This window comes from Numida meleagris, chromosome 5 (genome assembly GCF_002078875.1).
Source record: "Numida meleagris isolate 19003 breed g44 Domestic line chromosome 5, NumMel1.0, whole genome shotgun sequence".
NCBI classification, from domain to species: domain Eukaryota; kingdom Metazoa; phylum Chordata; class Aves; order Galliformes; family Numididae; genus Numida; species Numida meleagris.
In genome coordinates this window covers 49,222,713-49,234,998 of record NC_034413.1, presented here as the reverse complement: position 1 = coordinate 49,234,998, position 12,286 = coordinate 49,222,713, and the positions used below count along the sequence as shown (strand labels likewise).

General features: G+C 34.7%; 1 protein-coding gene across 1 annotated transcript in view; it reads right to left on the bottom strand.

Moving 5' to 3' along the window:
- Positions 1-12,286, bottom strand: part of LOC110400102 (titin-like) — a 243,014-nt gene that overhangs the window by 123,715 nt on the left and 107,013 nt on the right. The window contains exons 113-116 of the mRNA XM_021399719.1: positions 5,411-5,491; positions 4,592-4,669; positions 3,895-3,975; positions 3,471-3,554 (exon numbers count right to left, since the gene is read on the bottom strand). Of these exons, the coding sequence (XP_021255394.1) occupies positions 3,471-3,554; positions 3,895-3,975; positions 4,592-4,669; positions 5,411-5,491 (324 nt within the window). The remainder of the gene's footprint in view (positions 1-3,470; positions 3,555-3,894; positions 3,976-4,591; positions 4,670-5,410; positions 5,492-12,286) is intronic.

Genomic DNA, 12,286 nt, shown 5'->3' with positions numbered 1-12,286 from the left:
TTTTGAGACAGGGTGGAAAGCCTACACTGTCTTTGTAAGAGCTGATCAGAGCCTGATGTGTGGAGTCCAACTGTACTTGAATGTCTGTAGTGTGTCACTCATGACCACGGTTTATGTGGTAGCTTTTAGCTGTCTGCATCATCTTTTCAGTTGTCATTTCTATATTACTCTACATGCTTATTACATTTGTGTATTTTTGTAATGATTAAAAATATTTTAATGCCTTTCATATCATCACTGTGAAGTGGTACTTCACACAAAGATACTCATTGTGTTTAGAGGGAATCTTGCAACAAAGAAAACATATTTCTCTGGCCTTTGCTTGGGACTTCGTGAAAGAATTGAAATGGTACAGCACTGGATCGATTTGTAGTGTATTCAGGTTTTGAATATTACTTAAATAATTTTTTGTATTTCAGCTGGAAAATCTTTTATCCTGAATATGCTAAGAAAAATACATTTGATACACTTGCCTTGCGATTCACATTTTGTACATGACTCTAACATGGCAGATACCAGATTACAACAGTAAAAGATCAATTTAAAATGAGATTTCTAAATAACCGAGAAATTAAAAAAAAACCACCACAGTTGTGAAAGGGTTCATCATGGCATATACCTTTAGCAAGTGGAGTTCCTGCTTTTTTAGGTACGGAAGTTGGCACTTTCTCCGTTGGGACAGCCCTTTCACGCATCTTAGGCACTTCAAAGATATTAGTTCAATTCATTTTACATTTACAATACATCTAAACATAAACACACAGACTGAAACATAGAGGATATGTTCTTAAGTAGCAATCTGTCACACACTCATGCTCAGCACAATTTGTTGTGGCAAGCACCATTTAAAATCTCAGATTAAAAATGATAGAATGGAAGAGGTTAAAATAGTGCTTAAGAGAAGAAGATCAGGTGTGTTTATCATGTATTCATGACTGTACCTTTGGCTGATGGAAGTTCTGATTTTTCTGGAACAGCTACAGGAATCTTCTCTTCTGGGACAGCCTTCTCAGGCATTACTGGTTCTTTAAAGATATTAGTATATATTAGTTATGTGTTTAAGCTCTAATATGAGCATTGAAGCATACTATATTCAAGAAAAAGACTTCCTATTCATAAGATATACCTTTAGTTCGTGGAGCTGCTTGTTTTTTAAGTACAGCAACAGTCTCTGACTTTTTGACCAGCTTGGCTAGTGGTGGTTCTTCAGGTTCCAAAATAGGTTCTGGTTCCTCAGGTGCCACTTCAGGCTTTGGTTTTTGAACTGTTGTAAAATGCTTTGGTTTTTGGGGTGCCAAAAGAGGTTCTCGTTCCTCAGGCACCGTGACAGGTTCTGGCTTGTGGTGTGCTACAACCGTCTTTGATTTTTGAGACATTGCAATAAGCTTTGATTTTTGGGAATCTGCAACAAACTCTGTTTCTTCAAGTGTTACAGTAAGCTCAGTTTTTTGGGGTGCCACTAGAGGTTTTGCTTTGGGAGACACAATGTGCTCTGGTTTTTGGGGTGCTGCAACTGTCTTTGACTTATCAAATGCTACAGCGAGCTCAGGTTTCTCAGGGGCCATGAATGGCTCTGATTTTTGGGGTTCAACAACAGGTTTTTGTTTTGATGGGATCACGCCATGCTTTAGTTTTTGAGATGCCACATCAGGCTTGGGTTCCTCAGGTACCACAGCAAACTCTGTTTTTTCAGGCACCAAGACACGCCCTGCTTTTTGGGCTGCCACAGCTTTCTTTGTTTCCTCAGATGCCACAACAAGTTCTATTTTCTGTTGTACTAAAACAGTCTCAGACTCTTCTGCTGCCACAAAAAGCTCTGCTTTTTGGGCTGCCATATCTGGCTTTGTTTCCTCAGATGCCACAAGTTCTGTTTTTTGTTGTACCAAAACAGTCTCAGACTCTTCTGCTGCCACAAAAGGCTCTGCTTTTTGGGCGGCCATGGCTGGCTGTGTTTCCTCAGATGCCACAACAAGATCTATTTTCTGTTGTACCAAAACAGTCTCAGACTCTTCTGCTGCCACAGAAGGCTCTGCTTTTTGGGCGGCCATGGCTGGCTGTGTTTCCTCAGATGCCACAACAAGATCTATTTTCTGTTGTACCAAAACAGTCTCAGACTCTTCTGCTGCCACAAAAGGCTCTGCTTTTTGGGCTGCCACAAAAGGCCCTGTGACCTCAGGCGACACATCAGGCACTGCTTTTTGCACCACTGGCCCAGGTTCTAGTTCTTGATGTGCCACAAAGGGCTTTGTTTTGGGGAGTCTTGCAATGGCCTTTGTTTTTTGGGAAACAGCAGCGGGTACTTTCTTGTCTGGGACAGTTGTCTTGGTCACTTCATATATATAAAAGATATTAGTTCTAAGTTTAACAATTACTCAAACACATAACTTCAAGTAAACCGAAAAACAAAAACACAATTGTAATGAAAACATTAAAAATTTTTCAAGCATTTATGTTAGCTTGTTTAATGATAGATATAACACACTTTGGCTTTTCTCCTTTCAAATACACACACACTCTTCACGTCACCATATGCAGGTGTACATGTACACTGATAGTGTAACTTACACTATAAGTAAAAATCACAGTATTTATAAACAAAGTGTGCAGGACAAAAGATATTAGTAATATTGCAGATATTATTATTATTAAAAGATATTAATAATATAAGCTGAAGATACAAGAATTGAGTGATGGCATATTGCTTTTCTTGGTAGACCTTCTGGTATTTCAAGAACATGGATATGTTTTGCTGTTGGCTGCTAGAATGGATACTTTTCTTCTGCTACTACCACTTGAAAGATATTAGTAATTGCTGTTTTTATTAACCAAAGCAAGTAGTCAGTAGAATGGTAGGAATAATCCAAAATAGTAAGAAGATTTTGAGTAAAGGTGACGGGTAATTCAGACATCCAAAATTTGTCACTATTCTTCTAAAAGATCCATCTATGCATATTTCACAAACATGTCTTGATACATAGAACAAATGCAATTTGGAATCTCAGAATCAGAAGACCTGAAAATTGACAATGCTAAAGAAAAGGGGAAAAATACTAATTTTATTATTTTATTAACGTTGAGACTTACCTTTCTCTGGTAGAGGTTCTGGTTTTTCAGGTACAGCCACAGGCTCTGGTAATTTCTTCTCTGGAACAATCTTCTTCGGCACCTCAGGTTCTTTAAAAATACGTATTTGTTTTACTTTCAGAAATTTGAGGAATTGTAATTAAACACAGCTCAAGGGAGAAAAAAAAAACCTTCTTATAACTAGTCTGTGTTTTTTATATTGTTTGATGTGCACCAGTAATAGCCACTGTTACTTAATGAGTTATTCACAAGGGAAGAAGACAACACAAACTGTAACACTTATGAATATTAGAAAATAACAAAGAGGATAACAGAGACTTTAAAAGATAATATTCAGATAAACGAATTTGAATTTCTGTGTAATTTTATCAGTACTGAATGTGTACCTTTAGGTGGTGGAGGTTCTGGCTTTTTAGGAACTTCAACATGTACTTTTTCTTCTGGAACCACCTTCTTGGGCACTTCAGGCACTTTAAAGAAAGTAATTTATGTTATTTGTATGAAATTTAAACAGTACCCTTAGCACTTCAGACATAAGAAAAAGTAAAACTTGAGGACATCAAAAACAAGACTGGTTTTGGTTATAAGTATCGACTTTTTTCTTGGCTACAGAAAATTTTCTCTGAGGCAATGGTCTTTTGCTGGCTACAAAAGGGTTAGCTTCTATGTTTCTCCCTCTCACATATAAAAACTACAACTTAATCAACAAAAAATATAGAACATTTATAACTGGAGAAAATAACTAATTTATTAAAATCACACCCTAGACAACAAAGCGTTTTTCTTTAATTCATTGTGTACAGCAGTTACCTTTAGCTGGTGGAGGTTCTGGTTTCTTTGGTACTTCAACTGAAACCTCCTCTTGGACCACTTTCTTTGGTACCTCAGGCACTTGAAAAATATTAATAGCTTTTACTATGAGAATTTCATAAAAAGCATTAAAGCACAACAGCACAACTGTATTAGTGAGGTCACCAACTATCAAGATATATATATACTTTTTCACAATAAAAAACACATTTGTTCACTTAAGCTTAGACAACAGAAGAAAATTTCCAGAGAGGTCTTGGGTATTGTCTTCTATAGTGTTAAAACAATAAAGGGTGATATTTCCCATTCTGTTATTTTGTTTCTCAGTGACAAATATCTTTAGCTGGTGGCACTTCTGATTTTCTAGGCTCCACAACCGGTATTTTCTTTTCTGCAACTTTCTTGGGCACTTCTGGCTCTTTAAAATTAATATTAATGCTAATACTTAATCACTGAAGAAATTTAAATGTCATTAAATTGGAAAAGGAAAGAAACAAAAGGACACTGTGGAACATCAAGCAGAGATAATATCTTTTACCAAAGAGGCTTTTTGCTCTCAGTCTTGATTGGGGTCCATTTGAAAGTTTCAAGGGGAAAAGAGTTTGTTCCCAAAAATTAAATATATAAATCCACAGTTTACGAAGTAGGAAAGTGAAAGGAAAAGAAAAATTTCATGGTTTTTTTTAATGCCAAGTACCTTTAGCTGGTGGCACTTCTGGCTTTTTAGGCTCAGGAACTTTGATTTTCTCTTCTATTTTCTTGGGCACTTCAGGCTCTTTAAGGAAAGAGATGATTTTCAGTCATTTTATAGAATTTTACAGCTACATTCAAAACTTTGGAGTAGAAACTACAAATTAGGAAAAGTCTTAATGGGGTCACATTTTTACTAACTTAAGGTTAGTACTTAAGTGTCCCTGTAAAGTCTGAGGTAACATTTCAGAGCCGTTCGAAGCCTTAGTCAAATGGAGATCAGGGATGTGGCAGACTTAAATGTATCCTTCTACATTAAATTATTTTTCCATTTGAGTCAATAGCATCTCTAATCTCAGACTAAGGCTACTGTTGCCCATTCTGCTTTCTTTGTCACATTCTTCTATGCATGATGACTTCGTCTCTGTATCCATTTTTCATCTATGTATAGTTTTCCCTTGTGTTAGGCATCTGTATTACTCTGTACTTTGCCATTCTGAAACATTTTTCTGGAGCTAATTTTTGCTGTTAGTCAATTGTATTTCAGATTACAGAAGCACTGCTTTCTCTGAAAGATTTCTGCTGTGGTACTCAAGGATCATCCTCATCTCTGCCCAATTATATGAGTATTTCTAACTCACTGGTATACTGTGATATATATATCACACTCAAAAGAAGAGATTTTTCAAAGCACTAGCATATGTAGCACAATGGCCACAGAAAATAAATATAATGGAACACCACAACAAAACAATCAGAAACTAATGAAATAATTGTGTTAGAGGTTTTTTTTCCCCAAGCTTTAGTTATATATATTAAAACATACCTTTGGCTGGTGTTGGTTCTGGTTTTTTTGGCACAGTCATGGGTACTTTCTCTTCTGGAATTTTCTTGGGCACATCTGGCACTTTAAAGAAAACAGCATTTATTTTTGTTATTTTTAAAGCATTTAAAGATATGTAAATTATTTAGAAGAAAGAATGTCACAAGAAGAATAGCAGAATGATTCATAAGAATGGATCTGAAATCAGATGTGCAATGCAGGAAACGTAGTATACCACTACATACTTCTAGGAATGTTTATAAATAAGGAACAAAAGATGAATTTTATTTTAATGTAAACCCTTCTGCGCAAGAGAAAAAGAAACCTCCTCAGAGTTTAAACATTGTTGACATATAGCCTTTAGATGGTATTCCTGTCTTTTCAGGTACAGCAAAAAGTACCTTCTCTTCTGAGACAGATTTCTTAGGTAGCTTGGACACTTTAAAGATATGTACTTTTGAGAAATAGAAAAATAAAGCACACAATACAGAGAAGTAAGACAGAACAAGTAGATGTGAAAGGACAGTCTGACAATAGTTATATGTTCAGAAAAGTTTCACTGGTTCTACTCCTCTGACAAAGAATGGTTTGAAGCAGCTTTTCTGGGAGACTTTAGTCATGCAGTGGTGACATACGACACAAAACGTTCATTGAATCAGCCTTCTGAAATACATGAATGAATTATAACAACTGTTTTCAGGGCTGAACGCCATTTCTATTCAAAATTAAATCAATAAGTTTAACACGAGCAATGTGAAAGAGAACAGAGATTTCTTGCTTGAGTATTGTGGAATTTCTAAAGCTGTTTACAGTATCTATTAATATTCATGAAGTGAAAATGTTTATTTTGTAAATCTTGCTGCCTATCGACTCAGCTAAAGTTTTCCTTATTACTTTTAGTCCTTCTGACAAGCTTTTGATAAAATTTCTGTACCACTGCAATAGATAGTTATTGGGTAGAAGAAATAGTCAAATTGAGCTATTTTTTAACATTTGGACAACAACAGAAAAAGAGAGAAGAGAGAAGAAAGTTGAAGAAAAAGGAGAAAGAAAGGATATGTTGGCCTATACCTTTGGCTGGTGGAGCTTCTCGCTTTTTAGACAGAGGGACAGGTTTCTCTTCAGGGATAGCTTTTGTGGGCACTTCAGGCACTTGAAAGATATTTACTGGTTTTAATTTTGTAGTTTAAAGTATACATACAAATAAATAAGACTCATAGAGAAACACGAAAACTGACATACACAACATCACAATTTTCACACAAGTTGATTACAAACAAATGAGTAAGAAGCACAAAATATATTATGAGCAAAAGATGACAAGACCTCAGTTTTATTGGACTACTATAGTACCTTTAGATGGTGAGTCTGGCTTTCTAGACACAGGAGTAGGTTCTGGTTTTTTAGGCACAGCAATAGGAACTTCTGGAGCAACTTTCACAACTACTGCAGGCACTTTGAAGATATTAGTTCAGTTTAAGAATTTTTATAGAATAGAAACACAAGTCATACAAAAAAAGCAAGTATTAAATGTAAGTGAACAAAAAGAATGAACACAAATATTAATACATTGAACAAGATCTAAACTATGAACATGAATAATTAAATTTGTCTTGAAGGTCATTAATTTGCAAATTGCAGATGATCAATTGCAGATGATCAATGATCAAATTGCAGATGAGAGATGATGAAGAAGTTCATATACCTTTAGGTGGTGGAGCTTCCTCTTTTCTATGAACAGTAGAAATTTCTTCTTCTATGTATATTTCCTCATAAACTTCATGTACTTGAAAGATATTAGTGTAATTTTTAAATTAACATGGAATTACATCTTCAGACAAGACAATAAGACAATGAAAATAAAATCTCCAAGCTCATCTTAATACACACAGGTCTATTTCACATCTACTCTCAAAATCAGGCTTATTTTGAATGAGGGGAAAAAAAACTATGACCTTCTACATAGCCATGATCTGAACTCTGCACGTTGCCAGAAGATGTGTGATGTGTCCTTAACTGATCTAATTCCATGACTGGACCTCTCTAACTATTCCCTGTCACTTTATCAATTTGTCTGTTTTTTAATTATTATTTTGCTTAGGGCTTCATACCTTCATTTGCTTCAAAGCTAAACCAACATTTTTTTTTTCCCCCTGAAGAACCAATCCAGGTGATTTTTATTTTTAGTCAACTTTATACTGTGGCTGCTAACTAAACTCCAGGCTGTGATACATAAAATATTCTCAAAACTGTTAAAGATAGATACACGAAAACAGATCTCTTATTCCTCAAATCCCACTTAAAATGCTTTGTACCTTTAAGATGTGAAGCTTCTTCTTTTGGTGGAGCAGGAGGTGTTTTTTCTTTGTGGACAGCTTTCTTTGGTACTTCAGAAATTTAAAAATATTTTATTTTACAAATTTGCACTAGGAAATAAGTATTACAGCTTGTAAAACAATAAAAAATACTACTAGAACAGTATAAAAATACATGGCATTAAGCTGTGAATACAACCTGGCAACTTAAGTTTATGCACTGTTGTTTTTGTAACTCCTGGCGTTTACAGATCTGAATTTGGTAATCTTTGAAAAGATAATAGATGTTCTTTTTTTTTTCCTTTTTCTTTCTTAAAAATTATGTTTCTATAGAAATATCTGAGGGTCTCTGTAATTTTTTTCTGAATTGAAGTCTTAACGTAATCTTTAACAGAGCTCGCAACATGACTGGAAAGAGAGCTCCTGGGAACGCACTTCGTCACTGCATTTATTTGTTCATTTAGTTTTAAGATATTGACAGATAATGTATTTTGAGAAATGAAACGTGACAAGAAGTCAAAAAATATAAGGCCAGTCCTTGGCCCCACAATGAATTCACTGTCTGATAACATTTTTGTGGTGTGGGAAAATTTATATAATTTTGTCTGTTTAAATTTTAATTTCTTGATGCAAAATGTATCAATGTGTTTGTGCAGCTCCTACCAGAAGACAAAAAGAAAAAGAATTTACAGAGAATGTTTATTGAATTTGTTTTCCTAAATGATGAATTATTGCATTGGCAAGTGCTCATTAGTTTAACATATGAAGAGTGCTGCTGAAATATTTTCCATTTCTGTGTGTTAGCAAAATGATTGCATTTAATCTCCCTGCATGCATGTTCTCTTCCTTGGATAAAAAAATAAATTACTCTTACAATAAGAGATCAAATGGAAGAAAACTGTGCATGTAGCACCTCCTACTGCTGGTCAGTAAAAAGACTCATGATGGATTTCTCATTGGTTACTTCAGTATTAAAAGAGATTAGAAAAAAACTCCATTTGGAGACCATATACCTTGAGGTGAAGGAGCTTCTTCTTTAGGCACAGCAGCAGGTATTTTCTTAATTGAGACAGTTTTCTTTGTCACTGCAGGTGCTTCAAAGATATTACATTTTTTAAGAACATTAACAAAATGTAAGTAACAAAACAAAGAACAAATGACAGACACATAGCATCTAATGAAACATTAGAATGAGAACATTAAATAACTGAATGGAGCAAAGATGGAATGATGATGGAATGAACAGCTGACTTGAAGATCATTATTATGCATGTTGCTTTATATATATTTTTGGCTAGTGTACCTTTAGGTGTTGGAGCTTCTGGTTTAATAGGAAGAATAGCAGGGAGCTCTTCTGTTGGAACATCTTCATAAAAGTCTGTCTCTTTAAAGATATTAGTATATTTTACATATATTAATATTATTTACAAGACAAGATTAGAAAGAATGCTTAAAATGGACAGACGTATATGGACAAAGAACTGTTTGAACATAAATTACTTAAATATCTAATTTCAGCCTGATCATTTGCCTACACTTACTAGAAATGGTCGTTCCGAATGAGCAAAATACAAATCTATAAAAATGTTTCATTTTATTTTCTAATTATTTAGTTCTTGTTTTAGATACAATATTGTATTTCAGTTGAATTTCCCACATCCGTATCTGGAGTTAAGCACCTATATTCCAGCTCAAAATATAATTTAAGTCATGCCCAGATCAACTCTTAAGCCAGCATCTACTTCAGTCAATTGTTTTTTTGTTCTAATATAGCTGAATTGTTTTCCTGGATCAGAAGTTTAATCTCTCTCTTACTTACATTATTTCACTCAACAATAGGGGAGAAAAGAACATCTAAAATGTTAAAAATTATATCTAAATGTTGGGGGCAGGGCGAGTCTCAAAGATATTCATGGAAATTACTTTTAAGTAATTAAAACAAAATAAACTGAAAACGACTCGTGTTTTACAAAACAACCTACAATGTGAATCAGTGAATGTCTCTGCTCACTAGATGTGCCACTGATGTACCTTCATACAAAGGAGCCTCATCTTCTTTAGCAATAAAGATGGGTTCTTTGTCTTCAAGTACAGCTCTCTTATCAATCTCAGGAACTTGAAAAGATATTAGCTTTCTTTTAGTAACCTCAAAATAATTTAAATTTTTAAAATCCCAAAGAGAAATAAACTCAGAAAACTAAGTTCCTCTGACTTCCCAAATACTAAGCATATTGATGAAAGAAACATACAGTCTAGAACTGTCTTTCTGGAACAATGAATTACGTAGAAAATGTATTATTTCTGCTTTCAAAGAGCATAAGCCATGTGCTTTCCTCACTCTGTCTTCCTGCCTTTCCTTCTGACACATGTAACAACTTCAATGGTTTGAACTTATTAGCTCTTGTGCTATTACTTCTCTAGGAATATCATGGCCATTATACTTGCTTTAAACCCCCAGTTTAAACTAAATTCACAACTACATCACAAAAATTAGTTTTCATGTCTGGATAGTGTAAGTAGCATAACTCCTCTGCATTTTTTTTGTTCATAAATCACTGTATTTCTGTCTAGCACATGTATAGCACACATATGAAATATCTGAATGAGAGCACTCAGGGCTGAACCAACAGTTAGATACTGAATTACACCATTCTCATGGTGTAAAGAGCACAAGGATCATTTTAGAATATACTAGTTGGGAAAAACAATCCAAATACTCCCTTCCATTAAATCTCATAGCAAAGGTTCCTTTACCTTTCATTTCAGGTGCGCGTGTAGGTTTCTTCTCTTCAGGGACAGCTCTTTTGATTATAGCCGGCCCTTTAAGATATTACTTCCTTTTAGGGCTTTTAAAGTTATTTGGAAGAAGTTAGAAAAAAAGCAAATATAGGACAGATTCACGAAGCAACAAAGGATTAAATGCTTCCTGATGGATTACTTATGTTAATTCTGAAGGTTAGACAGAAGAACAACACATTTAAAGCATTTTCTTGTAAGACAGACATAGTTTTAGCTGATGGAATCTGCTTCCTTTTCAGGAGGGCCAAAAGTACTCTTACTTCTGAACTTAAAGAATGACACACATATTTTTTCAAAGCAACACTCATGTAGTTTCAACAAATGACTTGAAACAAACAGGCCAAAAATGGCTCAGTCACAAACAGCTGAAAAGTGCTTCGTAGAGACAAAAAAAAATAGACACATCTTTCTTGATGAATAATGAAGACAAAAGACTGAAATCAGAGTTCAATGATTCATGAGGACAACAAAGAGGACATATACCTTCAGCTGGTGGAACCATTTCCTTTTTAGGAACAGCAGGTAGTACTTTTTCCTTTGGAACGGGTTTCTTCGGCAGCGCTGGCACTTTAAAGACATTTTTGATGTTTTTAAGAATTTGCGCAGTAGTAATAGTACATAAGAATAAACATTAACAAAAAAGGCAAACAATTCAAAGAGTCAGAGAAGAATAGTTAGAATTAGAAAAATACAAAACAGAGTGCCTTTGGTTGCTATAGAGTGGCAGCCTTAAGAGCCACTCTTCTCAGCTGTTTTGCATGGATTCACACTGCTTGTTTGGTGAATTCAATACAGTGGGATAGGCCTTAATAAAAAATGACCACAAGATGAGTTTCTGGCAAATTAAGAGCTCTGAACAGAAAAGTAAAGAACTCTGGACTACAACAGGAGCTCTATTGACATGCACTGACCATTGCTATTCATAGCACAGCTTTCATAGTGACTGACACATAGAATACATATTAATATCAGATCCGCTCATAAGTAATATAAGTAGGTTGAAGAAAGCCATTGCCTTCTGGGATTCTTTGGGAAACTAGAGTTTGAGTGCTTGATAGCCTTTTTTTTTTTTAAGTTATACATCTATTCATTTTTAATACTTAGATAAAAAATGTCATTAATACTCGGCAAAAATTAAATCCTGGAGGTCTCCTCCAATTGCCTTTGCCCTCAGAAAAAAATTGTGTAAGATTTGATTTGTTAAATAAGTTGGTTTTTTTTTTAATCTTTTTAATATCTTAATCCCAGTCTTTTACAGTACTGGGAAAAACATTAGGCATTTAATTGTTAAATCAGAATAGGTAATTTACTGGATTTGGGCATTCTGAGAAGGCAGAAAGCTGTGTTTTCAAATTCCTCTTAAAGCTCATGTACCTTTAGCTGGCGGAGCTTCTTTTTTGGGAACAGGAACAGGTACTTTTTCTTCTGGCAGAGGTCTTTTAGGCACCTCGGGTACTTTAAGAAATATTTCAATAGTGATTTTAAATTAGTTCTGAGGAATTACAACAGATACAAAGTCAGAAAGCAGAGAAATCACTTGTTTTAGAAGAATAATCTCAACAATGCTGATGAGAGATCAGCCATTACTCTCAGAGATCTTGAGCAGTGGTAGCTAAGGAACAGAAGTGTACATCTTTCTGGTACATTTTGGATGCAATTTCTGTTTGGCATCGCAGATCCTATGATCTTATGATCACACATAAAAAAGATAAGAAGGAAAGTGATGCTTGAATTTTAACATCTCCATGACTCATTGGAGCTAAAA